This window comes from Sinohyriopsis cumingii, chromosome 16 (assembly GCF_028554795.1).
Source record: "Sinohyriopsis cumingii isolate HCF-2022 chromosome 16, ASM2855479v2, whole genome shotgun sequence".
Lineage (NCBI taxonomy): Eukaryota > Metazoa > Mollusca > Bivalvia > Unionida > Unionidae > Sinohyriopsis > Sinohyriopsis cumingii.
Window position 1 is genome coordinate 12,321,713 of NC_142976.1, and position 24,328 is coordinate 12,346,040.

The window sequence follows — 24,328 nt, forward strand, 5'->3', positions numbered from 1 at the left end:
ATATGAGTCTTTTTTTTGGTGTGTTTGTGTGTGTGTGTTGGGAGGTCTTGTTTATTTAGATTCAATTGCTTGCCATCTGTCACACTGTTGCATTAATACCCATTGGTTTGGTGGTGAATATTTCATGGCTTCACCAGTTAATGATTTTAGCTGTTAGTGCAGAGTTTTCAGTTTTACCCATGAGATTAATTTCATTGCTGAACCATATAGAGTCCAATATAATCCCATTCATTGCTATTGATTTCAATTGGAGCATAATAATCAAATATAACCAATATTTGTTTGAAATGCATCGTGCTTTGCATAAAAAAAATCGATGTTTCGTGGTTATTATTGAAAGATGTACATGTGCAAGTGTCCCAATTATTTCCTGCCTTTTTTTTCAGTCTCCCCCCATGACACAAAAAAAAGCAAGAGTCCCTCAGGGGATTGATGCTTTACTGGTTGAAATAATTTAGAAAGAATTCAAGATAAGACCATTTCTTCTATTTAACTGTTGAGATTTTCAAATTAGCCACTGTGGCAACCATATTGGATGTAAGATCACCACCATTTTCATTTAGGACAAAGTAGATGTCACTAGAAATCTTTTTTTGCATTTCTATCAAACTTGCACTTTTCTGTTGCTTTTTGTTTTCTATTGACACACAAAATTCAAGTTTAAAATGCAGTAATACATAGCCAATTGCTAGTGTTGCTTACTGTCTCTTCATGCCCAAAAATCCTTGTCTGTTTGATGTGACTACATCTGTTTAGAGTGGAAGATTGTCAATATGACATGGTCCACTTGTGTACCTTATGTGTCCATGTACAAAGATGCCATGTTAATTAATGTGTGTCAGCATTTACAGCATTGCAACCTTCTTTCAACAAATATCCTGATCTTTACATTTATCTTCTCCATGTTCATTTTGTGTGTTGGTAACTTCCTCTCAGAAATTTTTTATTTAACTGGACCACTTTTTTTCAGCCATTAAGGATTAGGGTACACTCATATTCAGTATTAATTATTACTGTACAGGTAATTTTTTTGTGCTAAGGAAAATTATGCAGCATTGTCCCTAGCAGGAATTCCCTTTTCTTAATGTTATTATCTTTGTGTATCAATATTTGTTCTCATGACTCAAGCTGTATTGTGATTGTGTGTGTGATTGCAATTGCTCCTAAATAAATACTCAACAATTACAAAGGTTTTACTATACATAGTGACAGGTAAGTTTTCATTTGTGTGTGTGTGATTTGGTTGTTGTTGTTGTTTTAGAGTTTAACGCCATTTTTCAGCACACGATAGGCTATACATGGCGGCCAGTATTAATGGTGGAGGAAGAACCCGGGGAAAACCCCGGAAAGAACCACCGACCCACAAGAAGATACTGGCAAGCTTTCTCACATACCCACATTGGCTGAATCCGAGACTCGAACCGGTGCAGACAGAAGTGAGATGGCAGTGATACGTAACGGAGAGCGCTTTAGACCACTCGGCCACTTGGGGGCCCCTGTGTGTGATTTGGATTTTTATGTAGCTTTAACAATTTTTCAGTCATATCACTGTGTGACAGCTTATAGTGATGTCTAGCACTGAGATATCATGCAGCAGACATGTTGCATCATGTCTCACCCAGTCATATTATCCTAAAACCAGGTCAACCAGTCTTATTACTAACCTCTTAATGCTGTGCATCTAGTGAGGTAGCTGTTAGTACCATTTTTATGTCTTGGTAATTCAGGGTTCTGTCATTCGGAATTGCTTTTGCGCATATTCTTGTCCTGAGTTAAAGGAAGAAGTAGTGGCATACCTCAAGTTACTGGGTAATCCGAGTTTCCTCTGACCATGCCACCAGACATGTTGATTGCGAGATATGTATAGTCATGTTACTCGGGATGCAAATGGGCAGATCCAGGTCAAATTTCAGCAATGATGTACTTTTTTCTTGTCTGTCAGTGGATTAAAGATATGCCAAATGTTATGCTCATGATTTCTAAGAAAATAAATCATATTCCAATCAATTTCATGCAGGTATAGCTCAGTGAAAGGTCGTTCAAGTTTGCTGGGCCAGCTAGTAAGCGGCTACCCCATGCTGACACCAAATGGTGTCGAATTACATCTTTTCGATAAGGATTGGACTCTGACCCTACACCCCAACATAAATATCAAAATTGGGGTGACAAGGGTCAGAGGAAACTCGGACTAGTTACTGGGAATTCCAATTCTGCAGTATTTCAGCAACTGAGCAATCCACAGGACCAGGAAGTTTTGTGATTCTGGGTTCTACCATTCGAAATTGATTTTGTGCCCAGTCTTTTCCTGTGTTGTTGCTTTTCACCCAAATTATATGGCTAGTAGCGGCATACCTCTGATTATTGGCAATTCTGATTTTCCAGTACACGACAGCTGGCTGATACACAATGTTATGGTACAGTCCCTCCATCAGGGCCATACATTTAGCCATTTTTGACTCCTCTCTCTTTGTTGCAATGTGTACTTATTTCTAGCCACCACCCTTGTGTATACATATGCTTAGTCCCTCCCTCCCCCTTCAAAGATTGTCAGCTTGTTGGCATTTCAAATCAAACGGGAGTCTCTTGTAAAACAATTGCCATGTTTGCCTGGGCAAGTCTGTGTTTTCAAGCAACAGATGTGATCATTCACCATGTTTGATAATCTCAATGCATACCACCAGAGTTATATCTCTTTGAACAAATGTGTTCAAGAGTTCATCCTTTTTATTTTTTAAGTTTTTTTTTATAGAAATTTTAACACTAGACAATGCCTATATTGGATGCAGATGTTACAGTTTTGACTGCAATGTACTGTTTGGGAAACCAGAAAAGGACACGGTCTTGTATCGATGCTTATAATTTACCTATCAGTCGTGCATGTATTATAAAAAAAAACACTACAAGGGAGGACACTTCTCTCCATTCTTGCATAACCTATTTAAGAATCGACGATGATATTTCAAGCTCCATTTTGCATAGCATAATAAATCTGGTACCAATGTTTAGCTCAAGCATTTGACTGTACACCTACCGGTATCCAAAGTTTGACTTGCTGTCTGACCTTCAAGGAATGCCAGACCATTTTCCCACTCTACTGCTTGACATGGCCATGTAAATGTAATACTGCCCTCTCATTGGCCAACCAAAAAAACGATGTAGTGCACCTATTTATAACTTATTTCTTTGATGCTTTTTGTTTTTAAAATTGGTAGCGGGGTACAAACAGATTGAAAGGTGTGTGAATACTAATGTTTGTTTGTTGTTGGCTAAGGCAAATAGATTTGACTTGCTGTAGCCATAATACATTTTGTTATTAGGTGCAAATGTACTACTTAGTCTCCCCCACCCACCACCTCTCCACATACACAAAATTCAACCTCCTTCTCCATGTGTATGTACTAAACGGACTGCCCGTATGGATTTGTTCTATTGCTGATCTGCATTAACCTGGTTGGGTCTTTTACCCTGCATTGACAAGTCAGAGTTCATTCCATCTCAGGACTTCATTTACATGAGGATGAATTGACTCACGAACTAGAACTTAATTTGGGTCCCACAGGATAGATAGAACAAATCCTAATGCTTTTAGAGGTACTATGAGCAAAGACAGCTTGCCTTTACCTATCCCTATTGGGAACCTTGAACCTCACTGCAGATCTGGTTCCTTTAGAATGTCTCTCCTTATTGCAAGGTGGAAACCACACAGAGATTCTCTATTAGCTCTGATTCCAATACATAGTGATGGGAATCTGTCAGAATTTCATAATCAATAATTGGTTCCACTTAACCGACTGATAATCGATTATAATTGGCTACTAAGAGCAAATTTTAATTTTCATTTTTCGTAGAGTTATATCTTTACTCAAGAGTTCGAAATGTTAATAAATGTACAGGGGTAAGCTCTTCAAATGATTTGTACTTTAATCTGATAAAAATATTACATTTTTTTCTATTGTATTATTTTTGCTCCACAACTTTGTTAAATGAAAGCAACTTTTCATGGCTGATCAGTCTTGAAATACTGCAGCAATCCTCCAAAATCTTTTCATTCAAATTCTAATTTAAAGTATAGATTCAGGACAAGGTTTTCTTGTTTGTCATTATTTGCAAATACTACAAAGGATTTTACATTTAAACTGAAACAAATCGGAATGTGATTACATTTATTATCTCAGCAATTTATTAGTATAATCATTTAATCATGACTATATGTTCTTAATTATGAAAGTCTGCACCTACGAAATATGGTATGGTTTTATACTTGTAAGTTGTGAAGAGAATAAATAAGTTTAGCTCTATTTAGCTTACCAATTATTCTGGAGTTTTACTAACCTTTGTGTTTTGCATGCAGCTGTAAAGAAGTAGTCTCCCTTTACACACTGATGATTATGGAGTTTCACAATTGATTATTTTGTTGATTTGCTCAACCAACTGATGATTGAATTTAATTGATAATAAGAACAACACTAGCACCAGATTTTTCTTATCACAAATGATGGTGGATGAATTGGGACAGATTACCAACTGGGATCCCCATGCATGCACCCAACCCCAACTCCTATCTGTTTGCTGATGCATCAGATTCCTGCTTGGGCACTTATTTAGAACCAGAGGATTTAATCCTCCAGGGTTATTGGACTTGGGGACAAATCATCCTAGCCCATCAAAAATATAGGAATGAAAGCGGGACAGTATGGGGCTAATGTGACATGGCATATCTCTGATGTCAAGGAGGCACACATGATCCATTTTTGTGGAGGTCTGGGACCTCTGCTGGGAAAACTTGGAGAACATCATTGAGTTTGTCACATTCCAAGAAAGAACAATATTTTAGCAGATAGTCTGTTGAGGACAGGCAAAACAGTTTTCATAGACTGTAATTACATAATAAGGTCCCTTTTCACCCTGAAGGAAAAGCCTCTGTTTGTGACCAGGCTCAGCAATAGTCTTAATGTTTACATTTCTCTAGTGCTGAACCAGAGAGCGTGGGCAAGGGGATGTGTTCAGCTTCCAGAGGTATCATTAGTTTGCATGTGCCTTCTCACCATTCTGATGCTTACCTCCAGTTCTACAAAAAGTTAAAACTGCAACTGTTCATATCTTTGTCATAACCCCACTGTGGCAATGATCTTAGTTCATTGATCTTCTAGACCTGCTGATAAATCAACCCATGACCTACCTCAGAGGATTGATCTTCTGTTGCAATACAGGGTCTCGCTGCTGTACAACAGCCCTCACATTCTCCACATTTAGGCTTGGCTTGTGTGTCTGCTAGAAAATGTTTTTAAGCCAGGATGCCAGTCACATCTCGATTAAGGTCTCTGTTGTCAGGTGGAGATTTTATGAGTTTGGTGGAGTGGGAATTACATAGATCATATCTGTTCCTTTGCGAGTTCAGTCATGGATTCCTTTTGATTCTTTTCAGAAATTAAGGATTTTCAGCACTATCATTGGCTACATAGCTGTCATTTTCAACACAATTAAGTTTTCTCTGGGCACAACAGTTGGTTTGTATCTGCATTATGCCAGTCTCATTAAGTATTTTGAGCTGCAGAGACTGTCTACCACTTTCTTACACCCAGATAGAATTTATCTTGTGTTTTTGTGTCTTTAACCCAAATTCTCTAAACCATTGAAAGAATGTTTTTACTTGTCTTAGTGTCTGCAAGAAGACAAAGTGAGCAACGTGCCCAATTGACACTGGCTTTCTCTGGTTTAATGGGAATTAAATTTCTGTTTCCTTTTTCAGTTGTGAATTTTGGCAAATGACTGATTTTGTGAGAGTTGGTGAAAATACTTTTTAACTCTATGTTTAGATTTCTAGAATAATACTTAAGTTCATTTATGTCATTTTTATGGATTAATTTTGAATAAACTCTTCTAATTGTATTTCTCCAAAATTGTTTCTTTTTACATGATTATTAAAATATGACACTATTATCGTGATTGTTTCAGAAGTTTGGAATACTGCGTCTTAATTTAATGGTGACCTTGTCATCATTGGGCAGTGTGTTGATTATGTGATGTTAAAAGTCTCATTATTTACTAGTATTTCATGGTGCATTTATATACATTACGGTAAGTGCTGTATTTATATACATTGTCTTCTGGATTTCCTGATAAGGGAAGACTTGTTACACATCTATACTGAAGCTTACAAAGTCTTTCTCATAAATTTGGGCCTTTTCATTATATAAGATAACACATTATGAGAATAAGAAATTTGTAAGGAATATTATGCTTCAAGGGAGCATACTCTTCCTTGCCAAATGTGTAAAGTTGCAGAGGAGATAACTTGTTCTTAGTCAAAGTATTCCTTGATGTTATTCATGTTTAATTTTAAGCTCTTCAGCAGGTTTGGTTCCTTACTATTCCCTTGCTAATGAATCTGATCAGGTATAGCATTTTGCCCTTTGTTGTTGTTGTGGGGTTTGCCTTTTCTTCATTACCCATCACAACATTTTTTTACTCCCTCTGTATCATGGATCCTGTTTCACCTACAAGTGTGAAATTAGACATATGAATGCATCTCCTAAAAAACAAGTCTGCCATACCAAAACTTGGTCACTGTGACTTAATTTGCGTGGTTTAGTTTTGCATTTTAAGCTGTTCATTTCTAAAGTTTTTTGTTGGATGGCAGCTAAAGTTGGCATGCAAAACTTTATGGTGATGGGAACTTGAAAATAATTTCAAATGAAAATTAGCATGCAGATACATCAAGCCAAAAGTATTCCACCAATACCAAAAACTAGGTCAATGTGACCTGATCTGCATGCTTGACTGACTAGTGTTTTCTTACTATCTGTTCATCATACTCTCTTGGACCCTATTTCACTTACACATGATAATTGGCATATAGATGCATCTCCATAAGAGTAACTCAATCGTGCCAATATTTGGTAAATTTGACTTATTTTCATGCTTGACTGACATGTATTTTAAACCGTTTGTTTTGCTACATCCTAAATAACATGGACCCTATTTGACCAACAGGCAGCACTCATTAAAATTGGCATGTGTTCACATCTCAGAGAAAGTAACAACAATACGAAAACTAGGTCATTGTGATCTTATTTTTGTGTTGATATGACCTTTGAATATTTAGTAATTTGTTTATTACACCCTCAGTATCTTATGTATTTCACCTGCTCTCAAAAATATTTATATGTGGATGCATTGTAATGAGAGTAATTCTACCATACCAAAACTAGGTCATTGTTGGACATACTGTTACATCAGTGCTTGAATGACTTTTTAGTTTAGCTCTACAAAGTAGAGAAAAGCTATTATATTACCCCTGGCATTGATATCTATACAAATAAAAGCATGTAACTGTGTACATCCTCACTTGAAGAACAAAATTAACTAGGTACATGTATGTATCAGTGTATCCCATAGGAGAGTAGTAAAAAATCTTGGTACTGAGTAAAAAAACAAACTTTGGTATCAAAACTTTGGGGGTCTCTGAAGTGCAAATGATGGTAAAGGGAAACACTGTATATATTGGGTGAAAGATTGGTTTTGCCAGCAGACTGCATTGTGGTTTGAAAAATGAAACCTAAATCAGCCTATAAATAAACAAAAGTACATGTGCAATGTAGTACATGTAAGATGTAGGCAAAAATTAATTTTAGCGGGACTATATGTAGAAGGTTCTAGGTAGTAATTTTGAGTAAGCTTCTAACACCTACCCATGGAGGAGAGGGATGTGATGGATAACTATGTACATACATATTTATACATTAGTTGTACATTCTTGGTTGTTGTTGTCAATTGTTTTGCACACTGTAAATACTGTTATACCTGTCTTCATGAACTTTTGTGTAGGGATGCACCTTGAAATGTCATGCATCACTGACTTTGTTTATGTTTTGTTTATTTCTGAAGCTCTTTGCATGCTTGAATCAGCTGAGTAGATGATTATCCATCATTTAATACCACACCTTTACATCACAGGATCTTAGTGAGCATTATTTCAGGTTTTCTTGCATGGACTTTGTATTTAGCTCATGCCCAGATAAATATTTTCTAGCTTGTGCACATGCTGCCATTGTTGCATCTAGGATACTGTTCCATATCCTACAAATTTGAGGGGCATGCAAAATTTTTGAAGGAAAAAAATATTACATGCAGGGTATTCGTGTTCTCGAGCAATAACATGATTTTCAAGATGGACACCATGTTGACCATATTGCATGTCAGTTCAGCTTCATTTTTGTTTACTATCAACTAGACACCATAAGGGGTCTATGGATGAAACCCCACATCAGTATGCCTTTCCATTTTGAAGTAGTAGCTATAACAAGATTTTAAAAATGACTGCCATGAAAGAAATCTTTCACTGAAATACCCATATTAATATGACAATCTTTTAAGGAGGAGGAGTATGAAGAAGATTTTCAATATAACCATTGTGATGGCTAACTTGGATGTCCAGGCAACACCATTTTCAGCTAAACACCACAAGAAGGCTTTTCATGAAAATCCCATGCTGATGTGAAAATCCATTCAGAAGAATAAGTGACAAACTTTTCATTATGTTCAATGTGGCAGACATGCTTGAGGGGGGCCTCAAGTGGCCGAGTGGCCTAAAGCGCTCTCCATTGCAGATCACTGCCATCTCACCTTTCTGCGTGGGTTCGAGTCTCGGATTCGGCTAATATGTGTACAGTATGTGAGAAAGCTTGCCAGTAGCTTCTCAAGGGTCGGTGGATCTTTCTGGGGTTTTCCTGGGTTCTTCCTCCACCATTAATACTGGCTGCCATGTATAGCCTATCGAGTGCTGAAAATGGCGTTAAACCCTACAACAACAACAGCAACAACATGCTTGAGGTCAGATTGGTGTGATTTTAATTCATTTCCAACCAGCTATCATAATCAGTCTTCTGGTGAAAGCACCATGTCAGTATAACTTTCCTTAAGGCTGTAATTTTTAAATTAGATTTGTAAGATAAAGTAGCTACCACAATGTCCATACTGGGTTGTCAAATTGGTATTGTCAAGATGTCTGCCACAGTGTCCACACTGGGTTGTCAAATTGGTATTGTCAAGATGTCTGCCACAATGTCTACACTTGGTTGTCAAATTGGTATTTTCAAGATGTCTGCCACAATGTCCACATTGGGTTGTCAAATTGGTATTGTCAAGATGTCTGCCACAATGTCCACACTGGGTTGTCAAATTGGTATTGTCAAGATGTCTGCTGTGATGGCCATATTGGGTATTAGATTAGATTGGCACCATTTTTATTTGGGACCAACTCGACATCATAACAAGTCTGACCATGAAACCCCAGGTTGATATCATCCATTCAGGCAGAAATGCAATAACAAAAGTTTAAAGATGGCTGCTTTGGTGACCATATTGGATATGCAGGCAGAATCATTTTCATATTGGATCAACTAGGCATCGAAGAAGTCTTCTGGTTAAAAGTCCATGTCAGTACGATTTTCCATTAAGGGAGACTAGGAATAACAAGGTTTTCAAGATGACTGTCAGTTTGGCATAATTTTTTATTTGGAACCAGATAGATATCATAAGAAGTAGTTTAGTAAAAACACAATATTAATGTGACCATCCATAAAGAAGCAGTAGCATTAACATGTTTGACAAAATGGCTGTTGTGGTGAATATATTGGATGTCTGAGAAGTACTAGATCATCTAGGATGAACTAGATCTTAGGTGGAACGTGTTTTAATTTTCATGGCAGTCCTTAAAGTAGTTTAAGAGGAATAACAGTATAAAATTTGTGCTAATGGATGGATGGATGGATCTTGGATGATGGATGACAGACAGAAAACAGGACATCCCAAAAGCTCTTCTGGTCTGCAACAAGTAAAAAATATTCCTATACAGAGATAAAATAACAAAATCCTTTATAGAGATACTGTTTATAATAAATGATATTTATATTGGAACTTTTTAATTTTTTTTCTTTTTTCTGATATTTTCTTACAATAGTTTCAAGTGTCAATCAGTGATGCATATCAAATGGCGTAATCTTTCCATATTAGAACTAGGTCATTGTTAACTATATTTTACACTTGAGTGACCAGTTTTTACAATTATCAGTTGCATATTTGATACTTTGGACCCTCTTTCACCTACACTAGAGAAAGTTAGCTTGTGGATGCATCACATCCGTTATCTGAAGAAGGTCACTGTGATTCTGGGGCTTAAGTGACTCTCTACCAATCCGTAAATTGTCCACTACTCCAGATTTGCTCTTCTTGGTTTGTGGGATTTGTATCTGTAGTAAACACTTGGGTACATTTTAATGACCTGAAATTCTTTTTAGAAAAAGAATAGACCGCTGAAAAGAGGCAAACAAACTTAAAATTATGCTAGAAAATGAAGATGTTATTTTAAAAGGTATAAACAGGTGCTTTATACTGTGTTTTAATAGTTTGTTCATATTTCATCATTTGCTACATGTAGTTGATAAGTAGATAAGTTTTTATTTGCTTTTAATTTAAAGTTAATATATATTTTTTTCTTTCTTTTCATGCCTGTGTTTCTTTGATGGATGACAGCAAATCAAACGGGTGTAAGTACTGTATTATTATTTTGGGGGTTAAAGAAAGAACCACTTGCATGTTTTGTTTATGTACTTTTCACAACCCTGATTCATTTTATCATTATGCATCACAGTTGTGCATTGCCTGCTTGGATACAATGTGATGCAATACATTTAATGAAACTTGGATGATCATATAACACACATGGTATCATGGAGTTATAAAGCAGTACAATACACATTATCACACAGTTGGTACACTTTGCCTATAGTTTAATATTTTTAATATTAAAATATGTGAACATATCACTTTATGTAATTCTGATTGGTCCAAATAAGCCCATGAAATTATTGTGCAGTATTCTGTTTACTGATTGGCTGCGATCATGTGAAAACCATTTTAACCCAGCTTTCTGGAATGTTGTGTTTTCAATTAACATTTTGGTGGCCATTTTTCAACTTGACTCGCAAAAGGAAATTGAGGACAAATTATCTTGGTAGTCAGAATATAGACAATTTACCACCGCAGGTATAACAATATCATCATAAGAAAAATGGCTTAAAACTCCAAGACAAGAACAAAAGTAAAACTAATGGTATTGCTTAATTGATAGCAAGTGTCGGGTGGGGTGGAGGTGGGGCGGTATATCTGTAACACAGAATCTACCCTATATACAAGCATGGTTTAAATGATTACTTACAGAAGTAAATAAACTCACCTCTGTTCACAGAAGAATGTGGACATAAACTGGTCTCCCAAGTAACAGAAATTTATCCAACAACAGCATATTTACGCAGGTAGGTAGGTCCTAGGCATGATTTCATTCCAGAGATATTGATGAATATCACTCACATGTATCCATCATCAGCCATGCTATTTTCATTTCTTATTAGGCCTGGAGAAGATAAGACTGCTAACAGCAACTTTTAACTTAGGTACATTATATTCAGTATCTAAAGCATTTCCTTTTTCTTCCATTTTCCTTTTCCTCTCTGTTGCTTAATTTTCATTTCTTGCTATCAAAATGATAACATTCTACGATGTATATTGAATCATCACATTCAGAAAAATAGTATTTCCAGTGGCAATATCAGTGCACTGTAATGTGAATGATCTTTCTAAACAGATCATTTGCTTGCTACCAAAATGGAATCAATTCTGTTAAAAAAAAAAAATTGTTGACAATCAACCAATTTAGTGATGTGATTCACAATAAATAATTTAACAATAATACTTACTTTATTGACAAATAATTTTGGTATTATTAGTAATGTGTCCATTCCCAAGACTCATCATTCACCATGTATGGCATGTAGGGTCACCTCAGTATACATTTATCAGACCATTAAACAAATATCACTGTATCTAACTGTTACATAAAAAATAAAACAAACTTGTGCTGTGAAATCTACATGTATATTTTTTTTGTTCTACAATTATGATTTTTAAATTATTTTTAATCACGTACAGGCCAATGACAAGTGTCTTTTAAAAATCAACTTGCTCGAAATGTCCTTGTCTAATTTTCAACTAATTTTCTTGTCCTTGAGAAACATACTAATTTGGAGTTCTGATACCAGTAATGTACAATATATGGTGGAATCATTATTTAATAATATTTTTTAAGTGCAATATAACAATCACCATTTGCAGCTTCAATGTCAGTCCTGATAATCATTCCGCAAATCTGTCTCCATTACATGTTAGAAATAAACCTTGGATGTAAACAATTGCCTTTATTGAACTGCCTTCATGTCCATGGATGTTATTGCATCATAATAACTTCATGGCGTCACATTGAATAGATATGTCAGAACAGCAATGCAAGGAATAGTTGCAGAGAGTTCAAAGTTGCGGGAATTGGATTAAATATTAAATGTGCAGATATTTCATTGATTGTTGAAACATCAAGTGTTATATTCAAGACCTATCATAATATAAGACAGTCCTTTGCACATCCATTTGTCAAAAACTCGTAAATTGGGGAAGTATCATTATGTATAACTCCGAGTCACTATCAAAAAGTTGAAATTATTCAACTTGCATTGGAAAGAGATGAGAATGTTTTAAATGACCTAGAATGTTTGTGAACTATTCAGGTCGCTGGGATATTTATGAAACAAGGATTAACCATGAAGTTACAAATGACTGAACTGTTTATTTGTCTTTCATTCATAACTGCTTGGTCAGTTCTGCAGTTAATCCAGTTTTACAAACAGCCAAGGTGGTCCAGATAGAATTTTTTTCTAAGAAATTTTTGGTGATGAAAATGTATTTTTCTATGTAAATTACTTCACTGATGTACAGTCAAGGCATTTTTTTTTTGCTTCGCAGAGCTTGTGGTATTTTTGAATGAATCATAAACATCCCATTTTTAACTCTATGTTTGGGTAGGGTGCTCCAATTTTCTTTCAGCTTGGATATTTTTTTTTACCTCAAGGCTCAAGATAAATATTTTTTTAACTAATGTACCAGATGTGACAAGTATGTTTTGTGCTGTAAATCACAGGAAGAATATTTTTTCAAGCTTTCTCTGACCGCTTCGGTGGCCTAGTATGTCCACCTCAAAAGCAGGAGGTCGTTGGTTCAAACCCAGGCGAGTCATACCAAAGACTTACAAAAATGGTACTAACAGCTGCCTCGCTAGGCGCTCAGCCTGGTGGCCTGGTGTCAGGGTAATGTGACTGCGGCACGATGCCCCAGTGCTAGACATCACAGTAAACTGCCACACTGCAGACATCATAGTGATATGACTGTAAAAATTGTTAAAGCTATGTTCAAAATCCTAATCACACACACACTCAATCTTTCTCAAACTTGCCCCCCCCCCCCCCCCCCGGCGAAAATTGAATGGTCTGAGCCTAACTTTGGTACAGCTTATCAGTAATTGTCACCTGGAGATTCTGCTTGTTTAGCAACCTGCAGAACATTAAACATTTTCACTACCAGGTATCCGGAGAGACTGTTACTGTCTGAATTTATTTTGTAAGATATTGATTATTTCAGGGGTAGGGGGCAGGGATTTAAAAATAAGGAAGAAAAAAGACCCCCATGTGGCTTTAAAAATATACTTGCATTTTTATAGTTGTATCAGTTTAAAAAAATAAGATGTAAAAGTAAATGTATGCAAATGAAGAAAAAAATATTGTAGGTCGAAAGATAATCCTGGCCCTTTTTCTGAAATTCAGTATTATAGCTAGTCCATTAAGCACTTCTCAACAATGTACATGTAGTGTATGATCCATTTGTCATCAGGTATGTACAGCATATATTTTTATAGTACATACCGTACTATTAGCACGAGTGTTGCTTGTGGAAAACGCCACTAAAAAGGGTATGACAATCGAAGCATCAGACTGTTCCTGTGTCACTGTATTAATGATGAACTCGTATCGATACTCTAAATTAAACACCATTTAGGTGTAAGCGGATGTTTTGGGTGTATGATAACTGGCAAGTTGGTAGCCAAACAGAACGTAATGTACACATTCAAGTACTAACAACTAATTTAAATTATGTAATACAAGAATTTAACAAGCTTTCTCCTTCACAAGATATTTTTGTTTAAGAGTCTTATTTATTGTAGCCTCCAATTCTTTACATGTATTTAACAGTATTTTATTGTAGAAGTGTTACAGCATTATAATTAATACCGTTAATACACAGATCTCCGGTTGACGAGAGTTCTAGATTTATGTACCACCTAAGGTTAGCAAAGGTCATGATTAATATCAAGGAAGTAATTTTTTCTTTCTTTCTTCACATCATAAGCCTTTATTGTAATAGTTTACGTTGGAAGGTTTCTGGATTATGTGTTTGAATTGAGCATGATTCATCAGCCCCATTGTATCTTTGTTTGGAATCACCCCTGCGTTCAAGTTTTATTGATTTTTTTTCTTCTGGTTGGTCTTTTTAAACTGAACTTGAAAATTATATGGTTTACCTGTTGTGCAAAAAAAAAAAAAAAAAAGAAATTAATTAGAGGGAATAATAAACATTGTGTTAGCCATAAATAAATAACCTGCGCAGATTCTTAACCCTTTCAGTGAGTCATGTGTTAGTTTTGCAAGTGTTGAATGGCTGGGCTAAAATCATCAGGAGATAAACAAAGGGCTGCTAAAAGGTACAGCAGGCTGGGAGGCGTGTTCTTGCTAAGTCGGCGTATTAAGGGTTTGAAACAGCAAAGAAAGCTGGCAGCTGTTCGCACTGTGTGTTTGTGTATATTAATATATTTATATATAGACAGATAAATCCCGGCTAGACTAACATGGCTACTTGTTAGAGGGTTTACTGCCTTGAAGTATGCCTACACGCAGCAGCAGCAGCCAAAGATTTTGTTAACTACCCACACTAGTGCTGGTTGCGAGTGCTTGCCTAGTTCTGAAGCCATTTCTCTTCAGTTTCCTGTTTAGCTTATCTGGGAAAGATGGCTGCTAACATGGGGAGCACAGGAGTGGGTCCCAGTCCCGGAACAGGGCTGGTTTCTAGTAGGGGTCCCGCTCCGCCCCTTCCTGAGAAGCCTCCTTCTGTAGCTGAGAGGACACGACTGTTGCGTTCAAGTTTTCGAAAAGAGGAAGCTGAGAAACCTAGGGTTATGGATAATCGAGCTAGTCCTCTGTCTGAGAAGTCAGTTAGCACTTCTTTGTCAAGTTTAAATGCTGCTAACGGGGAAAAGGAAGACTCTCCCATCACTACTCCCAACGGCAGTACCTCCTCCCTTACAGGGGTGGGAGGTGGAGGTGGGAGTGGGCGGTATGGAGAAAAGGCCAGCACACCCACCCTTGACAGTAATTTGGAGGTAACAAAACCTGTTGTTAAGTTTTTACATTCCAATGAATAGTAATCCACTGCTCACAGCATAGATTGAAAATAATAGAAAATGTTCATATTTTTAAAAAATATTTTTTTATTATTCATAATTCAAGTAACTACTGACTACCAAAAAATTTGTGTATGTGTTTATTGTTTTGCATATTTCACCATTAAAATTTGATCATGATTTAAATTGTAGGGAAACACTTTTTGTTTATTATATTCATAACCAACTGAAAATCCAGCCCTGATTTTTCTGAAAATTAATTGCCCACAGAACCAATTTATAGAGTTTGCATACTGGTAATAAACACGAGGGGAGTCAGATAAATCATACCCCCAAATCTGTGTTCATTCTGAAGGATGATTTGTGGGTATGATGTCAACTGTTTATTAAAACATGCAAACATTTAATGCAGACAGATTTGCCCACACTATATTGGTGTACGTTTTAGACACTGGTATTTCTCTTGTCTCTTGAGTTAATGTTAGTTGAAGGTTCTTTTGTCAGTAAGGTAATAGCATGTTTGGATCAAATCCAATGTTTGACAACTTGTAATTCACATGGAATAGCATGACCCTGTGTCATGTGTCCAATTTGAATTTTATGCTAGATATATCAGTGTGTCTGAACTGTACGCAGGTGTGTTCTGGAAAGATTTGAATGCAGCAAAATTGTATATTTTAATTAACAGGTGGCATCATACCCACAAATCAGTATCAACACAGATTTGGAGGTTTGATATATCAGACTAACACTAAGTATGAAATGAACACCAAATATTCAAATATTAATTGAATATATTTGGATAGGATTCGGATATTCATCAGTCTTAGTTAAGTTATCAAATCCATACTCTTTATTTTGTCTACTTTTTTATGTGTTGACCCCCCCCCCATACCACCTAGTTGCTTTGAAAACAGTGAACTCAATAAACTTAAGATAATTTAATTAAGTTTTAGGGATCTCTGAGTAAAGTTTTCAGGGACTTAGACTAAAATTAGACAAGTTTAGGTCTTAATTTTTTTGTTTATCTTTAAACTCAGTGGTGCATGACTATGCACATTCATTTAGTGCTGACGATGGACAGTAAAGAAAACAGTCATTTAGTGCTGACGATGGACAGTAAAGAAGACAGTCATTTAGTGCTGACGATGGACAGCAAAAAAACCAGTCATTTAGTGCTGACGATAGACAGTAAAGAAAACAGTCATTTAGTGGTGACGATAGACAGTAAAGAAGACAGTCATTTAGTGCTGACGATAGACAGTAAAGAAGACAGTCATTTAGTGCTGACGATGGACAGTAAAAAAAACAGTCATTTAGTGCTGACGATAGACAGTAAAGAAGACAGTCATTTAGTGCTGACGATGGACAGTAAAGAAGACAGTCATTTAGTGCTGACGATGGACAGTAAAGAAGACAGTCATTTAGTGCTGACGATAGACAGTAAAGAAGACAGTCATTTAGTGCTGACGATAGACAGTAAAGAAGACAGTCATTTAGTGCTGACGATGGACAGTAAAGAAGGGCAGAAACTTAATTATTTGTTTGGTTAACTGTGGGGACTACATCTTTGCTACCCAAGGTTCCAGTATGTTAACCATATCTAAGCCTTGGCAAATCAAGCATATATTTCTGTGCTATGGGTCTGTGAATTTCATTAGATGCGGTGTCTGCTGCATCCAATCAAAATTAAGTTGTTCAAATTTGAAAACTGTTCCTACATGATTGAGACAAGGGGTGCTCACAACTTGAATGGACTCAAATACACCTGTAATAGCTTCTGCCTTGTATGTAGTCATAATTTCGATGTTAAACTTAGAAAGTAGACAGTTGCCTGTACCATTTTCTACCGATTTACAGTGCACCACTGTTACTTGCTGTTGGTTAGTTGTCATTACTTCCTGCAGTGTGCAACTCATGAAATCCAATAGATGTCACTAGGATAAAGCACTGATATATGTAAATAGGGTTAACATATTGGAACCTTGGCAGGGACTATCTTGAAACTTTTTATGTGAAATGGTTTGTTCACAAAGTCTCACAGACATGTGGCTGTTTTCGGTAAATATGGATATGTTGATTGCAGCCTTCTGGAGTTGTGGCACACATACACAGCTGGTCGTCTAAGCCTTTACATACCAGGAAAGAAAAGCTCAGAAAAATAATGTTGGACATTAATTCCATGGAGGCAGTTATAGTTAATCCTGCATACTACAGTTATAGTCAATCCTGCATACTACAGTTATAGCTAATCTGCATACTACAGTTATAGCTAATCCTGCATACTACAGTTATAGCTAATCCTGCATACTACAGTTATAGCTAATCCTGCATACTAGTATCATTCTGCACTCTATCTCATCATCATGCCGCAGAAAGTTTACTCCAGTATATTTTCAGGTTTGGTCTTTTAAGTAATTACATAGATCAAAAATACAAGTTCGGTTAGACTCGGAGACTGCCATGTTATTTATTTTTTTCTAAGTAATGCAGATGTCAGCCTCATACCTCCAAGATCCACATGTCAGCCTCATACCTCCAAGATCTACATGTCAGCCTCGTACCTCCAAGATCTCATGTGCTACTCTTTTGTTCTAATGCCTCTCTGAAAATGACTAAACTTTTTCATGGGATTACCTTTTTACCCATGAAACTGAAACTTGATTGAGGCAGGGAACTAGTTCACTGGTACCTGGCCTTCGGTTTCATTATACTGTTTACAGAATCCCCGAAGTAATTTCACACATATTGCAGATGATGAGCATTGTTCTCCCAGCAACCAAGAACAGTAATTAAAACCTGCACTGCACATCCAGTACATGCACCAGTTGCATAGTTTCTTGTGAAATCTGACTACATGTATAGTAGGAAAAATATGCTTATTACAGTTTGGACAAAATTCTTAAAATTGAATTTTTTGCATAATTTGAATGCATTTGATACCTTTTTCCCCATTAATTTCTTTGCTTAAATGTTGCGAAACATAGCTTATTAGAGCTCTGAATTTTGACTTACAATTTTTTACTACAGCAACTTCTTCCATGGCTTGCCTAGGTAAATCCGCATACTTTTTCCTTACATATCCCACTCTTTCCCTCCATTTTATATTATTTGTCTCCTCCTGCTATGAATGCATCTTTGAAGTTTGGTTAAAAGAATTTGAAAAAATATTCTACTTGCAGTTTTGGTATATTTTACATTTGATCCCAACCTACCGATCCTGTGAAGACCAAATATTTTAATCTTTTTTCAAATGTTGACCACATGGGTAACCTGTGTATTAAATTTGGTGAATTTCCACCCTTTATTTTAAGAGGAGAAAGAGTTATAAACAGATGGACAGATGATGAAGATATCACAGTATCTCACTTCTACCCTCACCCCACCCCACAATCCCCATTGTTGTTAAAGTATGGCAATCAGTGTCTCTTGACCAGACTTGATACATTCAGTCTGAGCCAGAAGAAACATAATACTGTCATACTGTTTCACTGACCACATGCATGCAAGTACATTACCACCTGTATATGGTTTCATTTTTACATGTGTTAATGATAAATGTTTACCAAACTTCCTGATATTTCATTGAGAAAAAAATTATTAGCTTTCCTGTATGTTTTGTTTTGCGTAAAGGTGTAACTTTTGGGATGGTCACAACTGCTTGGTGCGAGAGCCACTGACTAAACTAGTGAAAATAAAAGAAACCTTTACATATAATTTTCATTCCATATTTACAAACTATTTGCTTGTAAATTCTGGGGCACTGAAATTTGTATGTTTCTGCGTTATTACTGAGTAATATGTTTGTGTGCTCAGTCTTTTTTTTAAACTTTAGTCATGGAATATGCCTTGTGTGACTGATGTTTAAGAAAATATATGCAGCAGAACAGATGGTAATATTACTGATTTGATATAAGTATGGCTCCATGGCATCCATCTTGAAAATCTAGTTATTGCTATTTGACCTTAGTGGAAAGTCATATTGACATGAGGGTTTTGCCAGAAGACTAATGATAATGTCAAGTTGGTCCTGCCAATTTGATCTCAAATATGACTACCATGGCAACCACCTTGAAAATCTTCACTCCTTTTCCAAAGTGGTAAGATGTATGAGCACTGGATTTTCAGCAGAATACTTCTTATGGTATCTAGTTGCTCCTGATGAAAAGTGATGTAGACCTGCCATTCATTATGGCTACCATGGTAGCTGTCTGAAGGTCTTTTTACGTGTATTGTTACTCCTATAGAATTAATAGTCATAATGACATAGGGTTCTCACCCAAAGTCTTCAAATTATATTTAGTAGTCCTAAATGAAAATAGTGCCCAGCAAACATCCAAGATGATTTCCAGAATGAACAATGTGAATGGATGGTCACATTGGCATGGAATTTACACCTAAAGTTTTCTAATGCTGTCTGGTTTTTCCAAATAAATGAAAGTTGTGCATATCTTACATACGATATGTTTGTCACAGTGGCTAATTTGAAAATCTTGTCACTCAAGAATATCAGAAGTCAGCAGTTAAAAGGAAGAAATAGTCTTGTCTTGAATTCATGTAAATCATGTCAGACAGTAGAGTATCATTCTATTGAGGCACTCTTGTTTAGAAATTATGGTGAATCACACAATAGCTTCCTAGAATTAACCCTGATGTGCAAGCAGACGAGCTTCTACTGCTGTTATTAAGATTGCAAATTAAGTTTTTCCAAGTTCCAAGAGACTGCCAACAAACATAAAGTTCTCCACAAGTAGGGATTGTGCCAGAAAAGAAAGCCAAAGACATCGTTTCAAACTTACATTTTCGATGTATTAAGAATTCTGTTGAAATTGAGTGTCACTCTCTCAACTATCTAAATGTTATTGACACATTGGTCCAAGAGTGTGGGAAACTTAGATACAATCTTCTGCCATTTTGGGCCTGTTTGCTTCTTAGAGTCACCTGTTGATTGGATTGTGATACCTGGTGAACTCTTTGGGACTTGTACCTCAGTCATTGCGATCAGAAGGCGGTGGTGCCCTTTGATATTTTCAAGTACATTGCAGGGAGAGGTTGCTGTCTCATTTGAGAGTAAAACAGCATGTCATCACGGTTTGTATCAGATTTGTGCAGATAATTAAATTGCAACCGTCTTATTTATGTCAGGGCCCAGGTGATTTGCTCAGTTGTATGAATGGAAGGACAATGGAGATGTTCTCTTGGATAGGTCTTTGTAATGTGGTGGTGGTGGTTATCAATAGATAGAGAAAGATTGACCTTGGTGTTATAGCTGAGATCAAATGAATAATAAAAGTTTGACGTTAATTGATGGTATAAATGGAGATGTGAGCATGAGATGTACAGTAGAAAGCCCTGGAAACAGAATACAATTAAATCAACATGATAAAATTGTACAAGACACTTGAAGGATACGCTTCTACTAGAAAATAATTACCAAAAGTTTTAAAAATGCAATTAGCAGCTCTGATTACACAAATGTGCAACATATCATCTTAAGTATAGTGAGCCGTATGAACTTAATTGTCCAGCATGTCTACGTAACATTATAACTGGTTGCAGGTCATTCCAGATTCAATAGAGGTGGTAGGTTGTGAGTGATTTATTCCCTCTGGCTTCCCATATGTTGCTGCCTACAGTGGCCCCTTTCATGGATCCAGCCTCTTATGGGTTATTAACTGCTATATGGATTGTCTCTCATACATACCATGGGGCAATTTCATTTTAAAATAAGATATATGTAACCTAAATATTCTGTTTGGTCTTTTATTTCTTCAACAGAATACTCCTAACTTGTTACTATAGAGATAGTCATGGTTTTCTATATAAAAAAAATACATGAACTGCTAATATGGTTTCAGGTCATAGCCTTTCATTTGATAAGATATAAATTTTAGCCTATTTTTTTTCCATAAACTAAATAATATTGCACAGGAAGATGAATTGATTTCCCCAACATAACGACTTCCAAAATGTTCTTTTGGACAGTTTTTATGAGAAAACCTACTTGTTACTTTCCTCAAAGTCATGATCTCAACATTAGTCTAATTTTTGAGGTGGTGGTAAGCCATTTATAAAACATGAAACTGCATGGAAATAAACCTCAAGCCATTCCTTATCCAATTGGAATTTAGGTTTATCTTACTTATGTTATTAACAGACGTGCTTTTCACCATAATTTTTCAAGCTGATGTGGCAGGGTACATTTCAGCAAACTAGTTTTAAACAAAATGTCATAAAATGTATTTTCATGTCAGAAATTAAAATTGTATGTTGATATATTTTGACCTGTAAAATCTTTGAAGTTTTTCAATTGAGGCATGCATGTAAATCATTAGAATTGGGATTTTAAAATGAATTGAGATGTTTGTATACAACGGGTATACATGTATTGTGTTTGTACAGTACATGAGTGTATACAGTGGATATACATTGTTATGCATATTTAATTGTGTACTTAACTTTTGTTCGTGATTGAAAGTTTGAAATTTTTTACATTCTTCCCACCTTCCTTAATAGCTGATCTCTGCAAAGTTTAAACTTAGATAAATATTTCAACAAGTAACAATGCTGTTTCGGCAACATTTCAACGATTGGGCATGCTGAATAAAATCATTTCATCCTCTCGTGACCAGTTCCCTGTCACATTTATAAAACAGAACCTAATTAATGATTAAACATGCCTGCACCAGACCTTTTAAAGTACCATATCCTTACACATGCCATGGATTATTTGTCTGTGTAAAATCACATACATTAATTTAATGTTACTGTATATCACAATGACACCTGCACATTCAAAGACATCTTTCAGAATCATGATGTTACAGTTTTGATTGGTCAAGTGAAATTCATGTTTTATTTCTAGTTTTAAATTTGGTTTGAGTGTAATCATCATAAATGTAGTATGTTCTCTTGTATCCCAAAATGAAAAATGTCATTCTGCCATTAGCTGTGTCTGTGATGGTTTCTGTGAGAACCTAATTAAATACTGATCGTGTTTTGATGTCTGACTTGTGGAAGTATTTGTTGTGTTGTTTCATGCAGTTAAAAGCAGACCATCTTTGTATTGTTACATTATCTTTGTATTTTGTATCAAATCAAAAAAAGGGTGGTAAATAAAAGAAAAGTTAACAGGTATGCACATTCTAGCTGTCATGGATATGTGTCAGATCAACTCATTTCAATTGGTCATGTGTCAGATCAACTCATTTCAATTGGTCATGTGTCAGATCAACTCATTTCATTTGATCAGTGGTCATGTGTCAGATCAACTCATTTCAATTGATCAATCAAACTGTTATAAATATTATTATGTAAAAATAAAGTAATATAATTCAGCTACCTTAAATTAGGCTGCATATTCGCAAATGTGATCAAAGATATCAAGGCAACCAAGAGAAATGAGTGCTTGGTGAATAAAAACTTTTTCACATATGGTTCATTTTGGAGAAATGAGTCACAAAGTTAATTAGTATACTTATATAATCCAGAATTTGCACTTAGAGATTTCCTCAAAGATGAGTTTCAATATTACTTGCATTGAAATCCTGGCATCAATAATTTACTTATAAAACATTTGACAAAATCAAATATTGACATTGAAAGTTGTTTCACAAAAATGTCACTTGGTTTTGAAATAAAAGGAATCTTGTTTTGTTTTAAAGCAGCATACAGCAGTGATGTAATACACAGTTTTTGCAATCACATTATGGTTGTTGAAACTGCTTAAGGGTCATGTTCTGGTGACTATGTTATTAACATAATCGCTAATTTTATTAGCCAGTCAGATGAAGTCTTGTATCTTTGCTTTTGGGAGTCTGAGTTTGCATCAATATGTGCCAAATGATTTGATTTACTTTCAGCTTTCTGAAAGCTGCTTGTCTGTTGGCTAATTAATAGGTCACCAGAACGTGACCCCTAAGCAGTCACTGTTTGATCTTCACATAGGACATTGGAGATTTGATTTTATTCAGATTAAAACCTCCAGCATCTGCTTCTTAATTTCTCTAAGGTCCATTGGTATGTCACTCCCTTCTAGTGCAGTCTATGTTTTTTGCACCCCATTTTGCACGAGTTATTAAGGGAGAGGTGTAATTTAGCACGTTATGCCCTTATTGAAATAAATGGTCACCATGACAACAGTACATAGAAAATGCAAAACAGAATGAAGCAGAATAAAATAAACAGGATATAGACACAATTTTTTAATTATTGCCAGAATGTTTTACTGACACTGCTTTCTTGGTGCATACCATTTGCTTCTACCTTATCACTAGTGAATTTTTTTTTAGAGAAAATGAATCAGTGCATAAAAAGAATTAAAAGATATACCCGCACTGACTTTTGCAGAATTAGAAAGTTCATTGGTAACAGAATGGATAGACAACATGAGAAATTGGCCAGATGTCATAGATGGTGACATTACAATTATTTTGTTTCATCAAAATAAAAAACTGCAGAAGTTTACAAAACTACAATTGCTTTTAAAGTAGCAATATTGATAGGACTTTGAGTGTTGTGTGCAGAGAAAACATGATCCTGAGAGCAGATACAAGTATACATTCTGACCAGAGTTGGAAAGATGAAAGGAAAGTTACAAAATGATACAATGACACAAAGTAAAGTAACCAACTGGAAAGATGAGGAAAGTTACAAAATGATACAATGACACAAAGTAAAGTAACCAATTGGAAAGATGCAAGGAAAGTTACAAAATGATACAATGACACAAAGTAACCCATTGGAAAGATGCAAGGAAAGTTACAAAATGATACAATGACACAAAGTAAAGTAACCAATTGGAAAGATGCAAGGAAAGTTACAAAATGATACAGTGACACAAAATAAAGTAACCCATTGGAAAGATGCAAGGGAAGTTACAAAATGATTCAGTGACACAAAGTAAAAGTATCCCTTTGGAAAGATGCAAGGAAATTACAAAACGATACAATGACACAAAGTAAAGTAACCAATTGGAAAGATGCAAGGAAA

The 24,328-nt window shown here is 35.8% G+C and overlaps 1 protein-coding gene across 2 annotated transcripts in view; it reads left to right on the plus strand.

The window, feature by feature from the left end:
* Positions 1-24,328, plus strand: part of LOC149779954 (septin-7-like) — a 141,978-nt gene that overhangs the window by 10,500 nt on the left and 107,150 nt on the right. Inside the window, exon 2 of one of the 2 annotated variants that reach the window (XM_089936659.1) lies at positions 10,534-10,547. In XM_089936659.1, the coding sequence (XP_089792785.1) occupies positions 10,534-10,547 (14 nt within the window). Of the gene's footprint in view, positions 1-10,533; positions 10,548-14,450; positions 15,317-24,328 lie in introns of those variants that run through there. The other variant, XM_089936657.1, reaches the window with a different exon arrangement.